The sequence below is a fragment of the Scomber scombrus genome, chromosome 16 (genome assembly GCF_963691925.1).
Source record: "Scomber scombrus chromosome 16, fScoSco1.1, whole genome shotgun sequence".
In the NCBI taxonomy this organism is placed as follows: Eukaryota; Metazoa; Chordata; class Actinopteri; order Scombriformes; family Scombridae; genus Scomber; species Scomber scombrus.
In genome coordinates, this window is record NC_084985.1 from 10,325,855 (window position 1) to 10,350,416 (window position 24,562).

General features: G+C 38.3%; 1 protein-coding gene across 3 annotated transcripts in view; it reads left to right on the top strand.

Annotated features, from left to right (window-relative positions):
* Positions 1–607: 607 nt before the first annotated feature.
* The window catches only part of atp9b (ATPase phospholipid transporting 9B), a 43,812-nt gene continuing 19,857 nt past the window's right edge, over positions 608–24,562 (top strand). The window contains exons 1-13 of one of the 3 annotated variants that reach the window (XM_062435690.1): positions 635–697; positions 1,140–1,211; positions 7,001–7,174; positions 10,525–10,675; positions 11,796–11,909; positions 12,410–12,518; positions 13,219–13,277; positions 14,069–14,120; positions 15,546–15,640; positions 17,342–17,422; positions 19,493–19,568; positions 20,954–21,030; positions 24,346–24,506. In XM_062435690.1, coding sequence (XP_062291674.1) covers positions 1,204–1,211; positions 7,001–7,174; positions 10,525–10,675; positions 11,796–11,909; positions 12,410–12,518; positions 13,219–13,277; positions 14,069–14,120; positions 15,546–15,640; positions 17,342–17,422; positions 19,493–19,568; positions 20,954–21,030; positions 24,346–24,506 — 1,157 coding nt within the window. In that variant the 5' untranslated portion in view covers positions 635–697; positions 1,140–1,203. Of the gene's footprint in view, positions 698–723; positions 752–1,139; positions 1,212–7,000; positions 7,175–10,524; positions 10,676–11,795; positions 11,910–12,409; positions 12,519–13,218; positions 13,278–14,068; positions 14,121–15,545; positions 15,641–17,341; positions 17,423–19,492; positions 19,569–20,953; positions 21,031–24,345; positions 24,507–24,562 lie in introns of those variants that run through there. The other 2 variants (XM_062435689.1, XM_062435691.1) reach the window with 2 other exon arrangements.

Consider the following 24,562-nt stretch of genomic DNA (forward strand, 5'->3'; position numbering starts at 1 on the left):
GATTTCGTTGGAAATGGCGGTTACAAAGTCTGATGGGAAACACGGGCCGATTAAAAACTCATTAAACCATATATGGAATATAACATGATGGGCTATGAAAAATAAACAAAGTAAGATAAAGTTGATAGCTTTAAACTTTAAACTAAAACAAACCGGATGGAAAAGGCGGACAAGTTGAAACCACTTGTTAAAAGTCTCCTAAACGCTCCAATGTTTCACATCCTCATTTTATTAGAAACTAAATTGATTAAATAGTGACTGACCAAAGTGAATTTAAGCAAGGGATCGTGCATGGCGCTTTCACTGTCTTCTGGAAAGCTCAAACTCCTCTCTTGTTGCCGTCTCCTACGCCAGATTTTCAGTGATTAAAAACATTTCTATAAATACTCATTATTAGCTCTCATCAGTTGACTAAGAGCTACATTGTGCTAAGGCAACAGAAAAAGACATAGACATAATTCAATAAAATATACCTAGCAGATAGCCTATTATTACATCCTGGTACTTCTTTGTTCGAGAGTTGTCACAGTTACGCCATGTCTGCTCAGTCAGTGAACGCAGCATAATTCCTGAACGTTTTTTCTGTGTGACGTAATGACGTGTCCTGCCCAGCCAAGATGGCTGACAGCATCCCGTTAAATCCAGTGCGGAAGAACTCGAAGAGAATCACGTATTACAACTCAGCCAGATCTTCAAGGTATGGAGGGCCCAGTGTTTCCTGTTCCATCGGTCGAGTACTGAAGAAACAGACGTTTGTCAAAATAACTTGTTTATGTTTCGCTGCGTCGCTTTGCTCCCAGGGTCCGTGTTTGTGTTTATGTGTGTGTGCGTGCGGGTATTGGCTGTTAGCTTGTGTTGCTAGCACTGCCTTCGCATTTTCTGCTCTGTTTTGTTATCTCTCCATCGTCCTCAAGGCTAAAATGTCAAATGTTGAATCTGACTTGAATAGACAAATAGGTATACTACTTAAGTTAAAGGTAGTGACATGTCTTTTGAAGGCTGCACCGCTCATTCCCCCACTCTGGTATTTTAATTCAAAGTCAATGACAGCTGCTGTTTGTTAAACTAAGTTCGTCATGTGCTGTAGAAACTTGTGCTGTATGCTGTGGTCGACATTTACCAGCCTGTTCATTTTTCAGACTGGACGAGAATGAGCTAATAAAGCCATCAGGGTGAGGAATGAACAGGAAGTGAAGTAGGCGCATGACCAGGTACTTTTAAACCAAATAGGAAGCTGTTGAAATCTATAATAGTGAGTTAATATGTGTATTTAGTTGCCCTGAGTGGTGAAATAAGTATTTAGACACTTTATTAAAGTAAAAGTACCAATGAAGCTATGTAAAAGTCTGGCATGAAAAATCCCACTAACGTAAAAGTACATAAGTATTAACAGCAAAATGTAGTTATGGTAGTAGAATAAACATACTCATTTAATCCCTGTGACTGATATGTTATTATATATGACATCATTTGATTATTAATGTTGAAGCATCCGTGTTAGAGCAGCATGTGACTGTTGTAGCTGCTGGAGGGTAGTCATGTGACCACATTGTGGACAATTCAATTCCTAATTGACAGTAGTACAACAAGTACTCAAATCCTTTACTTAAGTAAAACCACTCCATTATAAGAAAAATCCTACTTAAGTAAAAGTACAGTATTATGTATGTAAGTATAATGAGCTTGATGTAGTTAAAGTATTACAGTAAAAGTAGTGGTTTCATCCCTCTGACTGATATATTATTATATATGACATAATTTGATTATTAATATTGAAGCGTCTGTCTTAGAGCAGCATGTTACTGTTGTAGCTGCTGGAGGTGGAGCTAGTTTACACTACTTTATATACAGTTAGCTAGTTTAGTCCAGTGGTTCCCAACCTAGGGGTGGGGCCCTTCAAAGTATCAGTAGGTAAATCTGAGGGGTCTTGAGATGCTTGATGGGAGAGGAGAGAAGAAACAAACTTCTGATTTAGAAAACTTTTCAGTTTTTGGACTTTTTCTCTAAATTTTAGATTTTTGGTGAAATATTGGATCATTTGAACATTTATTGAAATGAAACGATGTGAGAAGTATAGAGGGGAAAAATCACTATTTGATGGAGCTGTTAACAACTCATAGACATCTGAAATGTGACCCTGACTACACTTGGTTTGTACTTGGTGACTTGGTTTTTATAAGACATTACAAGACAAAAAGTTTGGAAACCACTTGTTTAATCTTTAATGTGTTGTATTTTAAAAACTTGTTATATTATCCATTGTGTCAAATCTTCATCTGAAACGTAACTAAAGCTGTCAAATAAATGTAGTGGAGTAGAAAGTACAATATTTACCCCTGAAATGTAGTGGAGTGGAAGTAAAAGGTAGCATCAAATGGAAATACTCAAAGTAGAAGCACCTCAAATTGTACTTAAACACAGTACTTGAGTAAATGTACTTTTTTACTTTCCACCACTGGCTGCCCACCACGAAAGTATCTGCCACGACTGGCTTTGCATGTGAGCATCTCCTCCTGAGTTATGATTATGTTTGTGTACCTTTCCTCTCTGCCAACATCACACTTGATCTCAGATTATGAGGGAAACACCTCTGCCATGCATGCTGTTTTCCTTTCTCTTGCTCTCGGTTATAAAATTCACATGACAGTTTATTGGGCCCCGTGGAGAACTTGTCAAGCCTCATTGTGGAGGTCAGACTTAAATGAAATGTCACAAATGAAGCTTTTCCATGTATGGTTTGCAACAGTGCTGATGCTGCACAGGACAGCTAGCAACACTATGTTTTACAACCAGCCCACGTTAACACTTGTTTGAAAGTTGAATAGTTATGTAATCAATTGTGGGCGTTGTGTGGCAAGGAACACGGTGGCTCACGCAACTTGTTTGCAAGTTTCCACACAACTCTCTCTAAGATCTTCTTTGTTGGTTGCTGGTGACTCCCATGTTGGCTCAAGTGCAACGGTAGCTGAGTCCAAAACCTCAAGACTTGATTTGCAAGTTTACGTCCTAATGTCGAAATTTACTCAGTGCTTGTGTTTACCCAGAGGCGCTGATGTAAGTGTTTTATTTTAACAGTCTGGTTTGGAATCGCTTTTTATATCCTACAGTTTTTTTTGAGGGGGGGATCTTCAGATTTATTTAATTTTTTAATTTTATTACATTTTTTTATTTAAGTCACTTTATTGATCCCAATGGGAAATTTGGGTTTCCAGCAGCTCAATGTAAGCATGAAAGTAATAAAGCAACAAACAACAGACAATAAAAAAGACAAGACGTGTAAGAGTAAATAAAACCAACAGCAAAAACATGTAATGTCTAAAAATAGCCCTTTCACTCCTGAGTAGGGCTAGGCGATATGGGAAGAATCAAATATCACAATATTTTAGTCCAAATACCTCAATATTGATATTTTGACAGTGGATAAAGGCAGATAATAAAACAGCCTGTTAAGCTCAAACTTACATTTTTATTGTAATGCAGCCTTTAAAAGCAGGAAAAGACAACACTTATCATCTCATGATATTACAATATTTAAAATCTAAGACGATATCAATAAAATATCACAGTATTGATATAATATCGATTTATTGCCCAGCCCTACTCCTGAGCACAGTCGAAAAGCTTTTTGCCTCTGACTGTCAGCGCATCCGTGATGACTGGCAAGACCTTAAATAATCCTGTGCCTCTCTTGCCTTTACCATGTCCCCCCTAGTGTTTGGGAGGAACCATTTAACCAAATCAAATACATAGTTCCTACAGTCGGTCTTAACATGTGTCACTTGAGAGTGCCTCAGTAAGGAAGATACTTGAATGTCACATGGTTTTAAACTCTGCTGCTCTTTTAGGCCACTATTTAGAGCAGGATCAGCTAACATGTTGTCTAGCAAGCCTTCATACCCAATTAAAGCAGACATTAAACCAACATCACAGGAGGTTTATTTAGTACTTTAGTGCCTTTTTGGCTGATGTTGTTACAGTAAGTTGTTTTGCATTAGTGGCATGTATTCACTCACTTTATGCATGAATGCAGTGTTTGTATGAGTGTATGTTGTGTGTGTGATTATCTTTCAAAAATTAAAGCACATGATCGTCTTATTCCCAATAAAGTTACATTAGGTGGGGAAGTTTTACAGACAGCTTCACAAATCAGGATTTGATGTTCCAGATTTAGAAATGTATCATCTCAGCACCCAAAGCTTTTTTTTGTTGGTGCCATATTGTCAGATGTAAAAAAAAAAAAAAAAAAAAAAAAAAAAAATCCCTTTGTAAGACTTGTAACACAGCTTTGGGGAAAGTTTAATGTGTATGGGTCAGTGACAAATAAGGGTTGGCAAGATGAGCAATTCAAAAATATCTTAAAAATAGTTTTAACAGCAGCATCAGGTTTGTTAAAATGTACATTTTGTATTTTTGTTGGGTTTATTGCATTTGAAATGACAAAAGAATGATACATATTTTATCCACCTACAGTGTATTTAAGTGTACTTATACAAATAGTTATTTCATTTAAAAACCCCAAATGAAAAGGAAAAATGTATAGTATTTATACATTTAATTTTTCAAGTATTATGTCAATATTGAGATTGACATATCCTAAAAACAACCATTTTCAAGTTTTGACAAATGATGTAAAATTTGTTTAAATATAATTGTAATGTTGGGTTGCACAAGTGAATTATATTTAGTCCACATTTTAGCTCACATAAATTTTCCTATATATAATCAGATTTTTATCATAAAGTTACCGCCACTGGAGCGCCGTGACAGCCACAGATGAAAGACAGGCGCTGCAGCCGGGGTAGCTTTGTAGTATCGACTGGTGACCTGTGAGGATTGTCAGAGAGAAAGGAGACAGATGAAAACTCCGCTCTTCAGCACCACTTTGACAGGGAAACAAAGTCAGGTTTAACAAAGCTCCACAGAGTATAACATCAAGCTTTAACTCTGAATACAGAGCAGCGATTGCGTTGTGTTACCTGTACGTGAACTTCTGCTTGAGCACAATCAAGGATCCAGTTCCTTATTGTCAAACATAGGTAAAAGAAACTGTGTTTGGTTGCAGTTTTTTACCTCTTTATCCTTGATTGTTTCCCAAATTTAACTCAAATGGAGACGGCAGACTCTGAGGTGTTTTGACTTTCTGTGGGCAGCTCTGCCTTGTGTGCAGCCGTGCGGCTCTCTCAGTTCGCAATGATCGAAATGAATGAATTAATGATCCTTGTATACCGGTATGATGTATACCCAGACTCGATAAGGAAGAACGTTTTATAAATGAAAATAAGCCTCAGTAAAGAGATAAAACGCTGCTCAGTCTTTGATAAACAACCGCTCTGCTGGTGTCAAATTCGTCAGTAGTCATTAGACAGGACGTGCGCAGTGCTTTCTGGTTGTTGTAGGATTCCCCTTTAAGAGTGACAGGGCAATCTACAGCCTTTTTTCCCCCAGATTGCTCTAGTCAAAGAGCACCAAGGTAAAAAATAATAGCACTTTTCTACTTTGTAGGTAAGAAACCATCATATTCACAGTGGGCAATTTCCCCTTTTAATACCTAATTTTGTTTTTCTGCATCATAATTAATTGGCAATACATATTTATTGAAAGGATGAATATCTACCAAAGTGAAATCAGTCAGTGTCATTAGATTCAGCAGATTCAGAGGGTACTGAAAGAGTTACAATTGCTTTAATTAATTTAATACATTCAGAAAAACCAGTATAATGTTTTAATGCACTTTTAAAGCTCAAAAAAAGATGAGATTTTGTGAAATTCTGAACAGCATAGGCACTGCTGCATGTCAACAGAAAGAAAGCTGCTTTGACTTTATAGTAACCAAGAGAGCAGCTCTGCTTATAGTGAACCTGATATCCCCTCTGCTACTCAATACTCACTGCGGTCTGCAGTAGAAGATCTGTCACATTTAGCTGTGTTTCAGTAGAGGATTATTGATTTATTCTCATTTAAATATCAAGTTTATTAGGAAAGACTTTCATTTAAGATTCTGTTTTAGATTTTAGACGCATCGTTCTTTATCATCCTCCTATTATGACCAGTTTGTTTTGTTATAAGTTGCTGTGGTTTGTTTTTTTGTTTATTTTTCTCTTTGTGTGTTTCATTGTTTGACAGAGTAACATATGAATTCCTCCTGTGTGTTCTCAGTGAACATATAGCCTGGGTTTATAGTGACTTAGCCCTCATTGTGAGCTCGTGTAGGCTTCTCCCGATGAACAGACGTTCTCAAGTCTTTAGAGGGGCCTCATGAATAAGACATTATCTGCTCCTCAAGAGTGTTTCCAATGTCTTTTTAAAATGTGAATAGGAGGTGTGCTATACAGTACTTAGCCATAGAGGAACTGAGCCAACTGTGCTGACTAGCTTTAATCCGTGCTATTCTTCAGTCTTTCACCACATTTTTCACATCTGGTGGTGTGAAAAGAATTCAACCAGCTACAAAATTTGGCAGGCGTTGTTCACACAGCCTGTGTGTAGATGTGTATATATATTTGTATACTTCATAATCCTTGTAGATCAAGAGAGGATATTAATGTTAAAAAATGCATCATATAATTCTCTGTGCAACTAAGTGTTCATTTAATTTTTAAATAGAAAATCATAATTATTTGAATGTACAGTATATCTTTTTTGCTGTGCTGTTACCTTCATTCATCTCAAGGGAATATTGCTTGTTGTGTTCTTGATTAATGGATGTATTGGTTGGTCTGTGAACCCCTGAAAAACTGGAAAAATACCACTTACCATTTCTTAGATCCCACATTCATACCCTTTGACTCAAGAGTTGTTGATATTTTTGTTTGAAAAATAACTGAAACAATTAATTCTCTGTTGATCGACTAATAGTTGCAGCTCTACATCTAATATTTACATGGCTGGAGAACAGTATGTGTAATTGTACTCCAGCCAAAACATTTTGTCAGTCCTCACTTTCACAACTCTGTCTTAATATTTTATTTTATTTGATCTTACTGTTCCTCTGTCATCACAGATACTCTCTAGAAGATGAGCCCTCTAACCTGGATGAGATGCCTCTGATGATGTCGGAGGAAGGCTTTGAGAATGACGAGAGCGACTACCAGACGCTGCCCCGTGCCAGAGTCAATCAGAGACAGAGAGGACTCGGCTGGTTCCTCCTAGGAGGATGGAAAGTCCTCTGTGGCAGGTATTTATAGATCCATCACATTATTGTTTGTCATATGATTTTTAATGACTTTACTCAAAGAAATTAGGCGCAGATCAACAGCATAATCTTGTATAGCTCTTCGTTTTCCCCTTCTCAGGAGAGATCCCATTTTTAGACAAACAAGCAGATATAATTTCTTAAGAGATTTGCTATTTCTGTTACATAGTTTTATCACCTAAGTACAGTGTCCTTGAGAGCTTTGGATATTCATGTTAATGTAAGATAGTGAACGTATTACTATTATTACACAAAATTATCAAGATTTTAAAAATTGAAACCTATCCATCATATTGATTTCCAGATATAAAGGGCACAGGATATTATGTGAAGTTTTACTTAAAAACTGAAGTTCAGCATAGTCCAAGAATGGTTGCCAGGTCGGGGATTTTAAGAGGAAAATACAGATGAGCAATGCTTTTATCCTCAATAAATTACTCTACTCCTCCCATTCGGACCTTTACTGACTCTGAAAGTTGAGTTTTGTCATTCTGTAAATTTATGTGTAGTGTATATTGTCAGTAAGTATGCTTGTGATGATCAGTTTGGATTTCAAACGCACTGGTAGTTGTGCATGAAGTGCAAAGAGAGGATAAGGGCATGTTTTTGGTCGAGTTCCTCGATGCGCATCAGCAGTCCAAAAAGATTTTCAGGTCAAACAGAACGGTGTGGTTTATTTAGCTAATGATTAATTTGACAGATTTTGCCCTCTAAAGATGCTCCTTTCTGGCTAAGAGAGGAGTGTTTGTTTACGCCAGAACAATAAAGTGTAACATTTGTAAACAAATGTTTGTGCAGCACTTCATTGGCCAAAAAAAAAGGGAATATTTGCTTTTGCAGAATATTGCGTATTCATCGTCATTTTGTTGTTAGTAGTGCATCTCCAGTTGAAGCAGCATATTGATCCCCCCTCCCCATCCCCCCCACTAATGAACAAATCGGATTTTTCACAGCTGACCAGTTTGATGCTTTCCAGTAATTTTATGTGTGCTTTGTGTGGGATTATAAAACACAAATAATTCACACTGAATAAGCCCTGACTGTTCAAATGGCATATTATTTAAATAGCATTCATTTGCTCAAATAATCTCTCTTATGAATCTGGACTCAGAGTGCACAGAGACTGAGAACATTGAGGCCAATACAAACAAGACTTTTACCAAAGTTGATTTATTTAGTTTCATGTTTTGCCAACTTGCTTAAAAAGTGGAAAAGCCAAGTCGATCAGCATGACGGTATACACCGACACTCTCCCTTCTCTCCCCCCCAGGTGCCAGTTTAGGTCATGCTCACATCAGGCTGCTCTGATTGTAATTTCCCCCCACACTACAGCATGTTTGCATTTCATGGAGATATTCTAGATAAGCTCCAATGTAGTCATTAGCAGGTTGATAGAAAGTCAAATACTTTTTTAGAAAGTAAACCTCAATCTACAATCATCTCTCTAATCTCCTCATAGAACTTTGATGGTGTCACACTAATAATACAAGTACACAGAGGAACAAATGGTCCTTGCATGTAAGAAACAGTCAACTAAAGGTAAAACTAACAAGGAAGAAAGAACAAATGTTTTAAACATTATGCCATACAGTTTATTTGTCTGCATACATACAGCATGTGTGGTTCTTGACATTAACCGACTCATTCAGCTCTGAAATAAGTCAGTTAACGAGAGCATTAGCAAGGAAATTCCCTCCTGGAGAGATACTAACCTTTTCAGATCACTCAAAGCGGTAGAAATAAAGGACTTCTTTATAAAATTGTGTCAATAGAAGCCTTGAAGATCTAATTAACACGGACAAGCTGGGAGATATAAATAAAACCGGTACTGTAGGATGTAGCAGGGCACAGCTGTGGAGTTTATTGGCCACAATTAAGGAGAAAATTAAGATGAAATAAGATTGTTTCATTGCAAAGTCTTGATATTTGTTTGGTTGTGTGTGTCTGCAACAATATCACAAACTACTGGACCCATCAGCCTAATATTTTTTGTGCACGTTTACGACTGTATGCTCAAGGACCTCTCGTGGTTGCAGTGATTTCACAAATGTTGAAAAACCTATTTTATAACGTGTTTTATACCGCCATTAACTGCCCACTCTCACCCCTGAAACCAGCTGGTATGGGGCGAGAGTGATCAGCAACTGTGGCAGAAGGCACTTCTGTCAACCAACTAGGCTAAAAACAAATCTGCAGACTCACAAACTGACATATTGAAAATTGTGTTCTCATCTTGAAGTGGAGCGTCTGCAGATTAATTCCATACCTGATATGTTATGATCCGCTAGAGTTAAGCATGATACAAGATGAGTAAATCCTCATTTTCGTTAGCTTTGTCGCCATCTTGACTGTAAGGAAGTCAGGAGGGACAACTGAGTGAGATTCAACTTTTCATTGTTTGGGAGAGTAGAGGTTTTATTTTGCGTGGTGTGTTACAACAAAATGTTCTAAATAAATAATGTTTAAATTGAGAAATTCGGACTAATAATCCCATTTTTAAAATGTATTTATAGCTTATTAAGTGTATACAGTTAGATGGATCTAGGAGGATGCTCAATTACTGTATCATTACCAGACTATACTGTACATGCTCCCAGACACACCTGGTGGAGATCTGTACTTTAGTGAGTGCACTCTTCTTGTTAAAAATGTGCCCCATACTAAGAGGTCATTATTTCAATAATATAGTAAGAACAATCCAAGAATTTATTTATTTATTTATTTATTTGTATTTGAATATTATTAAAATAGATGGAAAAAATATGGATAAATAGAATAATAATATAAGATATAAATTAAAAAATATATAATTAACACAAACGTCTTTTTTTTCATTTCAACTGATTCTTTGGCTGATCTCTGCTTTTCTATCACTAGAAGCATATTTTGAGTTGTCCTCCCCATCATAGGACATGTGGAGAACAGGGCCAACAGGGCACCCTGAGTACAATCATTTTGAAAGAGTGAATGTTGAACCCATGTAAGAATCAACCTATACACTCTTAAAAAAGTGTATGTATTATTCAGTGATACGATGTAATCAGTATATTTCTTTTTATTATATCAGCTAACCATATAATTTATTGCTTGAGTTTCCTAATTTGTGCAATGTACCTCTCCTTCCCTCCCTAATTCTGCTGTAGCTATCAGGTGAAAAATCAGTCTTTGGCTGCAGCTGCATGAATCAAATTCAATCAAAATTCACATGCAGTCAGTATCTCTCATTATCAAGTGTCTGAGAATGTATGCAACCAAACTAAACACAACCTTAAATTTATCAGCATTTGGTTGGTGTTTTTGTATTTACCCTGGATAATGTTTTCCTGTTTCAGCTGCTGCGATTGTCTGGCACATGTATGTCGGAGGAAGAAGGAGCTGAAGGCCAGGACGGTTTGGCTCGGCTGCCCGGAGAAGTGTGAAGAGAAATACCCCAAAAACGCCATCAAAAACCAGAAGTACAACATCATCACCTTTGTGCCTGGGGTGAGTTGGCTTCTAGAGAACAGCGTAGACCTGTGGCCTGTTTTTAAGTGTGTCCATCTTTCCTCATGTTATACAATGCACATTTTAACCTTTAATCTTTGGTTCTAAGTACAGCATTTATGGCTCTTGTTGAGTTCTGGCTTTTATAGTCCCCATAGTGGCAATTCATGCTTCCAGTTAAAATATGTTGATCTTTACAGCTGAACTGTATGTAAAGCACAGGAGCATTCATTGCATCTATTCTAATGTTAACTGTTCTGACATTAAGTTAAGGGTTTACACTGTAGGGGACATTAGAGGTCCATCAGACTTACTTATTAAAAAGCAAATGGTTCCATGATTAAGAGGGTTGCCTTTTTTCCCAAGCTATAAAATGTCAACTGTCTATTAGAGACGTAGATATTCTCATCAGCGGTGAACAAAACGGCTGTTTTTCCTCCCTCCACTTTGAATTATTAAATACACACAAATTGAGTTTAGCAGTGTGCATTTTTCCCTAAAGGTCAGGGGGTTCATTAACTGTAGAGCATCGTCCATTGATCCCATTGTCTCTGCTAATCTGTGACTAGATGCTAGGCTCTCATTATTGCAAACATTATTCAAAATTTGACCTTAGATAAATAGAGTAGTAAGGGATCCTTGCTGATGGATAGCCCATTAGCAAGGAAACCTTAATAAGTCACAGTTGGGACTCTGGTATGTGTGAGTTTAGAAATTCTCTGGTAAATTCCACCTGACACGATATCTGATGCCATAAAACTCACCCAGGTTTTATCAAAGGAAAGGCCCTTTTTCATTTCCGTTATTGTGGTCGTCTGTCACGTAGACTTTTTTCTGCAAAGCAATTGAACCAACATTGTACCAAGTTACCCGACCATGTGAAATCTGTACCCTGAGTGCCAATTGAAACAGAAGTGTCAGAGTTTCCATTAGGTTAATGTAAACTTAACAGCATTAACATGTATCTTATTCCACCTTGGAACTTGTACAGTAACCCATCCTACCTGCTTTGCTGTCGCTGCATCCTCTTTGTCTTCTCCGGCAGCTGTCTTCGTCTTTGACTCACATCGCTGACGTGTTCACTCACCTCACTGAATCCATGTCTTCCGTCCCCTCTCAGGTTCTCTACCAGCAGTTCAAGTTCTTCCTTAATCTCTACTTTCTGGTGGTGGCCTGTTCCCAGTTTGTGCCATCGCTGAAAATCGGATATTTGTATACATACTGGGCACCTCTGGTAAATAAATGTGTTTTTACTCTGATTTGTATGAAAAATTATTTTCAAGAATCATGATTGTAAATTAAATATTTTGGGGGTTTGAGCTGTTGGCCAGGCAAAACAAGTTGTGATGTGCTATTTTTTGACACTTCCTAGAGTGAACAATCAATCCATCAATTGAGAAAATAATGTACAGATGAATCAATAGTGAAAATAATTAACACAGTTCAGAAGATATTGGACTAATCTGTTTACCTCATGGCCACAGTTTAAATTAAATTCCTGTGTCGTACTGATGATCAATATGTTTAAAAGAGGAAAAAACGTTTGTGTTGTTGTGGCATCATTAGAGAATAAACTTTAAAATATATTTTCCCGAAGTTTTCGATTACAATTTTTTTAATCAACATTTAAAACTAAGCTGTATATGTTATGATAAGGTATTCTGTTGTCAATGTAGCTTTGTTAGTGATCCTGATGTGGTGGATCTGTTTCTGAAATCCTCTCTTGTCGCTCAGGGTTTTGTGTTAGCCGTCACAATGGTGCGAGAGGCTGTGGATGAAGTGCGACGCTACCAACGGGACAAAGAGATGAACTCTCAACTCTACAGCAAGCTCACAGTGCGAGGTGAGCGAAGGACGTGAATGAAACCTGTCCGCAATCCTCACGGCTGTCACTGTTTGCTGACATTACGATAACGGATATTCCAGTGAATAGTCAAGCTTTCCCCATGCAATTAAGAGACGCACTCTGGATCTACACTTGTAACAGAAGTCATTCTTCTCGCTGTAATTGCATTGATTTTCCTCTCTCGATTTCTCAAGACTGTATGAGCTAATATCTGTCCCTTTGTTGAATGTGTGGTAAATCCCCTCGTGTGATATCTGTGACCCATGCTGAGGATGTAGCTTTCACACCCTGTGTGTGTGCTCATGTGCATGTACACACTTATGTGTGCTTGTGGTCATGGCAGAAGAAAAAGGGTCGCTTAGGATGTTGAGGCAATATAATTGAGAATGACCCTATGTGCCGTTGTTTTTGTCTATGGCTCAGACCAGAGATGAAAACAGAAGGGTATTACATTATCATGCTGGAGGTAATCAATCTGTTAGAAGGTGAGAGAGAAAGAAGAGCAAGAGCAAAAACTGGGTTGTGGTTTTAAGAGTCAGCGTCATTTTCAAGGGTCAGAAATCAATACCCTCTTTTAATTTCACAGCTATTAAAAAATTTACAGCACATCTTAAAAAAAGTGGAGTTATGTTGGCTCTCTGCTGCTGTCAGTAGTCTTTCACATATCTCTACATCTAACCTTTTTCTTTTTCTTCAGGTAAAATACAAGTGAAGAGTTCGGACATACAAGTTGGAGACCTGATTATTGTTGAGAAGGTAAGGCTCCTGTATATGTCTTTGCATGCAATATTATAGAGTTTCCTACCACAAATGTTTACCCCCTGACATACAGTATGTACTCACATGTAGTCTGCCACTTGTTTAACCTATATATTGCGGAAGCTTACTTTTATGCCTCCAGGTTAGATTTTATCGTTAGTTTTGGGGTTAAACACAAAAGACTCAAGAGGCAGAATTTTATCAAGTAAAATTTGATTCTATTTTTAGAGTCTGTTTTATATACTGCTTTTGAAGTTTTCTAACTTTAATTAAGCAGGATGGAAGCTCCTCGGCTTTGAGCTCATATAAAGAGCACTTGCCTCTTTCCCAAATTATTTTCTGCATTTTTTGAGAGGTTTTTCAAGTAATTGTGTTCTCCATTCACATCAATGATTGAACACATCAGTTCACATTCTTCCCACCTCCAAAGAAGAAAAATGGGATTTTTTTTAATAGTCGACCACTTTGAAGTAGATAGAATAGCTATTCACTTTAAAGCAGGATTTGAATGAACAGCAGACTGTGTTAATCACATTTGTTTTGTGAATGTGAAACTGATGATTCCCTTTTCATACTCACCTGTTTAGCGTGTGATGAAATCTTGTTGCTGCTGTAAAGAGGAAAAAGTTAAATTCCCATTTCTGTTTGTCAGACTTTCAAAAACTGTTTCTCTGTCACTCTCTGGTCAAGGTATTGACCTTGTTTAATTATTCAGGAAGATTCTGAGGGCTTTTTGCCACAGTGCTCAATAACACACAACCATTTGCACTCTTCTTTTCTTTTTGTAGAACCAAAGGATTCCTGCAGACATGATATTCCTGAGAACATCAGAGAAAAATGGTGAGCAGGGGTAAAGTGTTGGTGTAACTTTATCAATGTGAAGCAGGACAGTGCTGGAAAAACATAGTCATGCTCAGCAAAAGACCATCTGGAATGATAAAGGTTTTAAAATAAAGAAAATATTCTCATAAACTTAAATTCTTTCCCACAGATGAGATAAGTTAGAAATAAGAAACGGACTGAATGCTATACAGTTGAACTGTGTCTGCCCTGTGTGGCACCTTAATGAACGGTGTCAAGATCATTTGGGTGAGAAATGTGACTTTTCCCTATACTTCCAGTCCTTTGACATCATCCGATCAAGGCAGCCATATGATTTATGTCACATTGTTCGAGTGACTGATGAAGCAAATTCCAATTAATCAATGAGCTGCGTCAGATCCTCGGTCTTTTCTAAGGGGCATCGGGAGGAAATGTTCTGAGGACATCATTTCCATCAATCTTTGATGTGCCAATATGCTTGGCAGGGAGTTGTTGATGTCTTTATGCCTCTAAGACACACACGCACACACAAACAAACACATCTTTGTCTTTCACACTCACAGTCTCATATACTTTGTCTTTTACACCCTCACACACACACACACACACACACACACACATATCTCGGTGGTGCTATATGACAAGCTGAACTGCCATTGCAGCGGAAGGAAAGAATGAATCATCCTCCTTGTGTTAATGTTTTCCATCATACTTAACTCTCCAGGGATGGTTTATAGCTGCCCTTTACCCTCTCTGTCAAATACTTGCTCTCATCCATCAGTTTCATATGTAATATTACCTCCGATCAATACAGGTCATGACTGCTCAACGTTTATCGGGCCTTGTTTTGTCCGCAGCAGCCACAGATGCTTTGTGTCGCGCTACAAGCTCTGAATGTATTATGCTGTTGCTGCCGCACATTGACATGCCAGTTTATTACAGTAAATTAATTTTACATGCTGAATGTATTTTATAATTTGTTAATTTATGATAATGTCTTATCAAGGTGTGTGCGTATTTAACATGATCTCTTATTTAACCCCTCCAATCAAGAAAATGCAAAACACTCTTTTGTCGGCTGAATATTGTTTAAACCAAAGATTTCCAGAGATGCCAATATTTATTTCTGAATTTCATTCAAATATGTATAAAATAATGCTAACATATGTATAGTTATTTGGATTTTGTGATGAAGCCAAATAGGATCTCTTCTTCTTCTTTGATTTAAATATTCCAGTTTATAAATGTGATATTACATTAGTGAAGCTTTGAAATAAGTAGATAATGTAACATTGGAAATGTTTATAAGTAGCACATTTACATAAACACATTAAGCACTGTATAATGACAACAAGACTCTTGTCACTCTCTGTCAGTGCAGACAGTGTCAAACATATATTGGACCCAATACATAACTTAACGTGTCTATCTCTGATATTCCAGGTTCATGTTTCATCAGAACAGATCAGCTGGATGGAGAAACAGACTGGAAACTGAAAGTTGCTGTCGGCTGCACGCAGCGGCTTCCAGCAGTTGGGGTATTGATAAACTATAATGTACTGAATTTCTTTAACTTTCTTCTGGCTCTGGTAATTGATGAAGTGACTGCTGTAAATGAGTGCTCTGTTGTCACTAAAAGCATTGGTCATCAAATGAAGTTGTCTGTGCCATGACGGAAATCTAATCACTGTTGACAGACAGCAGGAACAATCTAGACCTGACAGCAGCTTCCTTTAACTGGAGGCGATACTCATCACTTAAGATCTTAAGATTTAAGTTGAGTTGATGGGTTTTTTTTGTTGCCACTTAATGTGATCAGAGAATTAAAGTTTCAGCAAGTCATCTGATGACTGAGCTGTGGCATCCATATTGGGTTTCAAGAGACATGAAGAAAGCCACTGTTGTCTTTGCTTTTAGCCAGTATTCAAGCTTTTCATCCTGTTATCCATCAGTTTTTGGATTATTTCATACTAGATAATGGATTGATCGCTTTCCATTGTATTTGACAATTTCTCCCAAACTGATTTGTTTTGTCAGGAGTCAAAATGAATCAGTTTGATGCTTTTGTAAGATTGTTTTCACACACAAAAATGTGTTTGAGAACACATCATAAGCAGCACATGACTTCAGATTATTAGTCAGATTCTGCAGACTTTGAATACCAAATGACTAAAGGTCGTAACAGTATTGGGTAACAACTGATTTTAATAATAATGTTGCAATTTCTGCAAAAGTATGAGATTTTTTTTGTTTGTTTAGTTTTAAAACCAAACCAAAGCAATTGAAGTGTCTGCTCTTAACTAATAAGTCTACATTGTTAAAGTCTATATATTCATCAGCCACCTTGATGCCTATGAAGGTGTTTTGGTCCTTCAGAGTCTCTGTAGTCCCTTTGTCTGTAAAATGCTGTAGCAACTCTACTCTCCATCGGGGGTTGAGTAAAATAATCTTCCCTGCTCCTCTTTTAACTGCTCTGCCCATGTTCTCACCAGGAGAACACTATCTGAGCATGACTGAGAGTTCCCGGGCCGCTGCAGAGGCTGCATGCCTGCCTGCCTGTCTGCCTGAATAATTTAAGGGGGCGGGGGGGGGGGATGTGTGAGGTGCTTGACAGGGTTTAGACTACAATCCTACTTGTCGGGATGACTTGAGAGAAAAAGATTTTTATTTTGTGTCTTCTTCTCTGTTCATATTCAAACCTCTTTCACATGTTTGTCATTTCTGTTGTGTTACTTATAATAATACTCAGGATTTATTTTAAAATGAGGATACCGGGATTTATAAACACCACACACACATTGTAGTTTACATATTTCTCTTTTTTACAATATAATCTTAACTCAAGCTCCCCTAATAGCTTTTTCGGAAAGAGTTGTCTTGATTTTCTCCATTAACAGACTAAACTCCATCTGACTATAACTGTAAAAGGTGGTTGAATTATCATTTTAGGCATTGCTTTACATTTACAGTGGTTTAAAGTGATTGTAGCAGTAGAATGATTGAAAATTGTACAAACAGCAGTCATGACGACACTAAAAGGTGTAAAAATCATACCTAGCATCCAGTCAAAATTTTAATCATGAAGAATTATTTACATATGAAACTGAAAGAAAAAAAATCTTGTTTGGTAAAGGAATAACTAATTGTGGTAATTTAATTCAATAAAGCCCGTGTTTGACACTGTGTACATTAGCTAAAGACTTTATCTCCTCTCTGTGTGTCATTTCTCTTCATCTCAGGACCTCTTCTCCATCAGCGCTTACGTCTACGCCCAGAAGCCTCAGCTGGACATCCACAGTTTCGAGGGAAACTTTACAAGGGTACAGTAGCTCGCTGACGTATTTATGACCTGTAAAACCAATCTTAAACGCATGCAGATTTTTTCTATAGAATTTAGATTGACACAGAAGATGTGTATCACTGCTATGTGTTGACAAGTGGCAACAATGAGGGCTTGTGTGTCCATCTGGGCCTGTTGTTATCTCCAGCAGGCATGCCTCTTACATCACAGGCAGGTCCTCCTAACTTCAGCTCCATCCATCCCATCTTGCTTGTTGCTCAGTGATTTTTTTTTTTTTTTTTTTATTAATAGCAGATTAGCGCAGCCCCCACAGAGAGGAGAGCTGCAGTACAAAGGGAGGCTTTGTGGCCCGTCTTCACTCTTGGCCACACACCAGGCTTAGTGAGCGAGCACTTCCTCCGCTCATTCATCCTCCGCAGCCTTCCTTTGCATAGCGTGTGCTTTTAGTCTGAGCAGGATGGGAAAAAAATGGGTTCCCACAGATCCACAGCAAATGAACTTACCTATTTATGAGGGTTTCTTTTTTCTTTCTTTTTTTTCTCCCCCCCTTAAGACGGATATGGTGGCTTTGTTTCTGTGGTCTTTATTGAGACCCTCTGCAGTTATGAACACCGTAGTACGATGCCAATGTCAGAGCGGTCAAGCATTCTGCAACCTGCCATTTATTTTTCATGCACCTCTTCCCATGTCTGAGTGGATTGACAGGATGTGGGTGCTTAGGTATCATAATTATCATATCAGTCGGGCAATTTGAGACGAAACTGGAGCCTTTACTCTGCACTCTTGACTCGAGCCACTTTCAGCATTCGTCTTTATTTAAAAGAGAGGGGTTAAAAAAAAAAAAAAAAGGAGGAGGAGGAGGGTGAAACAAGAGGCTCTCAAGGGACTTATTTATCACTGAAATCTCATCTACGTGCTCTCTCTATACTGTCTTTAAAAGGAGCCTCTATCAACATGCCAAATCTAGTGAACATATTGATAAAGAAGCTACTGTATTGCTATAGTCTGCACAACTGTGTCAGGTGCTTGTGAAAATTAATGGCACAATAGAGCCTGGCCATTCTGGTCCGACTGTATAAACTCACTTGAATTAATTTACATCAGTTGTATGCAACTACTAACAATCTTATTTCAGGTCAATTTAGTTTGCACTAAAAAAGGCTTTTTGTCCATAATGGTGAATAAAATGACCACCAAAAAATAGTGTACAGATGTTCTTTTTTTGTAAAGTTTGGTTTCAAATAGGGTTTAAAATCATCATTTTTACATCCATAACAATAAGTCATTTCCATAATATTTTAGAGAGGTCACTATGAATATTGAAATCCATCAATACCATCACAAAACATGTACCTGATGTCCTCTCCTATGGGCACAGCTAAAGCACAGAGCAGTTCAGTAGTGGAAGACACTCTAACTTAATCAGTATATGAGCCCTCAGAATTGAATTAAATAAAGAAGTGGAAGCCTAAAATAAGTTCAGCTTCAAGTCGACTTTGATTTTTGCAGATAATTTATTGTTAAACCACATTGATTTTCTTTTACTGTGTAAGAGCAAAATTCATGTCTGTCTGGTCTTAGTTTTGTTCCTCTGAGGCTACACTGGAGGACATAATACAATACTAATTAGAAGTCGCCTAATTGCAGGAATAAATTCTCAACATCAAGGTATTTCCTTTAAACAGGTAACCCTCCTCTGCCACTCTGCTTTTGGTAAGGCTTTTTTTTGCACAACAAGTGCTCCAACAAGGGACGTGTTGAGTTATTAAGTATTCAAATGTAAAGGCAGTTTTAAAGTAAGCACATTTTACATCTTCAAAAAGCACTAAATATTCTTGACTTGTCCTTTGACAGCAGCTAACTTATTTTAGAGTTATATATTGATGTTACTAGAGTGTCCAACTTCAGAGAATTAGCAGCCACCCATAAAAAAATCTACATCCACTTGAACTACATTAGGCGAAATTATTGGAGCATGAAAATGGCGGTGACTAGCTGCACTTTCATACCGCCACAACCATACCAGCAGGTCAATTTATGCCTACGTCACACAAATTGTTAAGTTATCAATTTCTTTTTTCTCACGTAGGAAGACACAGACCCCCAAATCCACGAGAGTCTGAGCATTGAAAACACTCTGTGGGCCAGCACAGTTGTAGCATCTGGTAAGTGAATGACATTTTCATTTTGAAATCTGATGATGATTTTCTAGACAATGCCACATAGACACATTTACTTTGCTGCCCACTACTGCCATAGAATGTGTTTATGTATAGTTTACATGTATAGTTTGCATGTATAGCTGGCATGATGAAAGAGGGGGTTTCTTCTTGTCACATCCTCTTAAACACACTGACTCACATTTTATTTCAATGAAATTTGCATAGAACAAATATGTAATGGAAACAAAACTAGTCAACAGCACAAATTCATGTGCACCATCCTGATTAAAATGATTCTGATTGATGTACTGAAGTTGTGTTGAATACAAAGGATTTATGTCACTGTACCTTCGAGAGGTTTGATTCGATACTGCGATATAGTGCCTGTTTGTAGAAGTCTCAGAGATCCACAGTTGAGGTAATCCTCCCTTGATCCAACTGAGCGACTCCCCACAGAAAACGGTTGTGTCAGTTGAGAGTGTTTGTGACGCTCCCAGCGATGGGCATACCATTGATTTGCGGTGTTGCTCTCCCCCCTGGCCTGACCTTGACCAGAAGAACAAACACACTCACACACACTCGCACAAAAAAGCCTGACTTAGACCCCTTACATCATCTTTGCTTGGGAATGTCATTGTTCCCCCCACAAGCCTCTCCTTGACAGACACTTCATTGCTTCTACAGTGGCGTTCTGGGCACTTGAACCGGCCCAGATCACCGTGTATTCACTCTGTTACAGGCCCCAGTCCAGCTGTGACAAGAGAATTAGTCATTCGCATATTCAAATTGAAGCCCCTCTGCATGCTGAGCCACAGACTATTTGTCACATTGTTCAATATTTCTGAAGTTAGAAGTCAACGAGAGCAATTCATCATCTTGCTCCTTGGGTCCTGTAACCTTTGCTCCCTTTTCTTGCTCTCTGTCTGTCTGAACATCACTTTGCTAGTTTTGTTTTCTCCTCATTTTTTTAAAACTTTCTTGCCATTTTTTATAGTTTGGGGATTTGAGGGGCAGTATTAAGGTTTATTAGTGCCTTTGCACTCCCATTAAGCTCATTTAATATTAACGACTCATTAATCCTTTGTAATAAGGCCACCGTAATGAATTGGCAAATAAAGATGGCAGCGTATTGATCAGGTTTTATGAGCTTCCATAGGGTGTCTGAAGGCCCTGAGAGTCTAAGCGTATTAAACTCATGGCTGTTGGGTTGAGTGGCAATGAGACAAAACTGCCTCAGCTCAGCCTTATTGTGTTTCCTCTCATGCAGTTCATCTTACTTGACCAAGATGAGTGTGTGCATGTGTGTGTGTGCGTGTGGGTGTGTGAGATGGTGGGGGTGAGGTTCAGTTAATGAGCAGCATTACTTTCCTTGTCTCTCTCTTTGGCAGGCACGGTGATAGGGGTGGTGATCTACACAGGCAAAGAGACCAGAAGCGTACTGAACACATCTTATGCCAAAAACAAGGTGAATACTTTGTTGTTTTTGTAATCCTGCAGGAAATACTGCAAGTTCTGCGATCCGTTCAAGAGTTTTTGTTTGCAGATAACTTCCCTGAAAGGATGTTTTTTCAATTTTTTTCAATAATAGGATTTGTGATTAGGGTTAATATGTCAAATGTATATCTGAAGTGTCTCATTGCTGACAGCACTCAGTTGCTCCTGAGTTAATGTGATTTTTTTGTACCCTAACAGTTTTATACTGATTTGAAATGATGAAATTAATATATATACATTTTAAATGAAGATATGTTAATTTGACATCTTCTGCAAACTTGGAAAAATTCAATATTTTTTCCCCAAAGCATCAACATGACTCAAGCATAAACATACATGTTTTGTAAAAGCTGCAGAGGGTGAAACACCTCACACAAAGTAACATCTGTTCTAAGTACCCCTCATGCCATCTTTTTTTCCCCTGCCTCTAATCACTAATCAATCACTATGGCAAGGTGGTTTTTTAACCTTGACTTTCTAGATAAAGTTGGACCTGTCAATGCAAAAGGTCAGAGCCAGTTGCTAATTAACCTGAAGGGAAATTAACTAACAGAGGATTTAAATGACATTTTCAGCAGAAAGTTAATCCTACAGAATCCCCATTGAGCGTTTTGTCCCCAGATTGAGGAGATTAATGAAAATTTGATTCTAAATATAAGATTTTACCTGGAAGATGGTTGAAGTAGATAGACACGGGTCAACTGATAGAGACGAGCATCAGCAGGATCTCAGAGGCAATGTTTTGGCTGCGGTGCATTTGCCACGCGATGACTTTTACACACAAAGTTATCACCTACAACTGTTTGCTCCTCTAAAACACAGCAAAACAGAGCCCCTTCCTGCTGCAGCACAGTTTTGACACCAGTGTCTTTTATTAAGAACGCTGATGTGGCCGGTCGAACGGTGGGGGCCGGTGTTTTGTGTAAGCTCGACAGCTGAGTGGAATTCAATATTTCAAGGAGATGATGTCAGAAGTGCCAATATGGAGACTGGAGATTGGCGGAGAAAGTCGATACAATGCGGCTAAAGTCGCAAGAACGTTTTGGCCACATATAATCTGTTGTGACACCAGCCAGGACAATGCCTGCACTTGATCAATCTGACAGGACGTCAGACATGGACTCACTCTTTGTCTCAGTATTGTTAGACAGAGGTCTGTCTGAGTAAAGAGACAGAACAATGTCATTTGACAAGGAGCTGTTCGCCAATAAAGATTGTTTATTTGGAGTACATTTCCACGTTTCAATACTCTGCTCTTTCCACATGTCTCTCAAACTCTTACAGTGAGGAACCGAAAATATAAAGTTGTTTACTAAGGTTTTGAGAATCTGGACTTTCTTTATTTGCTGGTGCCACGAGCACTAAACAACACACTACTTTCTGACTGAAGTCCAGATATTCTTTAGTTTTAACTTGATGAATATTCATGTCCCTGGATTGTAATTCTTCTTCAGACTTCACACACATGTTAAAATACAAACCACACAGGCAGATCGAATCATTCCTTTTACTTTTAATGGCCAGGAGATGAATGGAGTAAAATATGCACTTTTATTCATTGATAGCATCTTTCGGGTTGAGGTAATTGAGTCCTTTTTCCCCCCTTGACTGAATGAATAATGACTTCATCTGATCCCCGGCAAGGCTTGGAAAATTTAGACTAGCCATTGTTCAAGCAGAAGGGGATCCTTTGCTTTTCAGGCATGCACTGTGGTCTCTGTCTTAATTTTTCTTCATTTTAATCCACCCAAACCCCCTATTTTTCTCAATAGCTCAACCATGAACCATGTAGTGAGGCACTGGGGTGGGGTGATACCCACCCGCTCACTCCCCTTACCCTACCCTTCTCCGCACTCTGCTACTGGGAGTTTAACAGCGACTGATAAATCAGTCACACTGGTCTCCCAGCTCTCCCCAGTCCTCAGGGGAATGGGCTTGGTGGGGGTTTAGGCAGTGGAGGAATTTTCCTGCTTTTTATATGTGCTTGCCCCCTCCCCTCCCCTCCTTTTCAGACCAGTTCCTTTATTTGAGGGAGGAGAGATGTTATGTTCTGCTGTTTTTGTAAGCATGGTGCGTCAGATGAAAGCCCTCTGTGTACAGGGCTTTGCTGTGAATGCTGCCAGAAAGGGGAAGGCACTTCTTTATTTGACATCTTTTTCCCACATGCTCCATTGGCTGGGAGATACACTCGAAAAATAAAAGACAACTCTGACCCCTTTTTTTTTAATTTTTTTTAAGCCATCTCAATACGGGAACTCTCTCTATCTTTGAGACCTTTTGACCTTCTGTTGCATTCAGGGACAATACTTGAGCATGATAATATGCAGTTCGTAGTTTGTCACAAAATAATGCCACCTCTAAACTTATTTATGCTTTACACACAGTCTGCATGAGAAAAGCCTGCAGCTAAGAATGTCTTTCATTGGCTTTGTTTTTCTTCCCCGTGTAGCATATTGTAAGGTTTTGGGAGCAGATGGGGAAGTAACAAACAGTCTTCTCTAGTATAGGTTGTCAGAAATGGATTAAGATGTTCACTCTTAATCTCCAGTCTGTACCCAGTCTGTAGTAGGGGTGCAATGGATCCCAAAACACACGGTTCAAATTGTAACGTGATTTTTTTTTTCTGATAAGCAAAGAAAAGAAAAAAAAAGGAGACAAATACAAATATAACTTTGCTTTCCATTTATTATGTAAGCATGCAAACAACTTTTGCCCATGATCTTAAATGAAAACAACATTCAAGATGTCCACTTATTGAAATAATATCTTAAAATATTCAGTACTCAGTTGTTGAATCAAAGTGAAGTGCAGTATGAGGGCTGATACCTTCTTCCATTAAACATGATAATGAATTAAAAAAAATAACCTGTGTCAACATCATCAAAACTTGATGCACCTTACTTTAACAAGCCACCAAATAAATATTCACTGGGTAAAAACGCACCAGTAACTGAAGTTAGCAGCTAGATAAATTCATTAGCTGTTCAGCTGCAGCACATTAAACAGCATGTAAATATACCCCACGACATACACAGACATCTATGGTTCACATGCATGCCGAACCGTGGGGGGCAATCCATATGGATCACAGATCAGCGACACTCTGTCACACAACCACCCAGTATTAATAAGATTTTAAAGAGTCTGTGATTCCTGATCATGTAAAATGCATCAGATTTGACTTAATTTGCCTTTTATAAATAATAACATGTTCTAACCTGCTTCAAAGAAATGAGAAGGACCATTATTTGTATCCTTTTTGACCTCTGACCTCTTGTCCTCATAGGTTGGCCTACTGGACCTGGAGCTGAACCGCCTCACCAAGGCCCTGTTCTTGGCCCAGGTGGTTCTGTCTGTGGTCATGATAGCACTGCAAGGGTTCGTGGGTCCTTGGTTTCGCAACCTCTTCCGATTTGTTGTGCTTTTCTCTTACATCATTCCCATCAGGTAATTGTTCTCAGTGACTTTCTAAATCCTTTCAAATCATGTTGTTGTTATTTCTT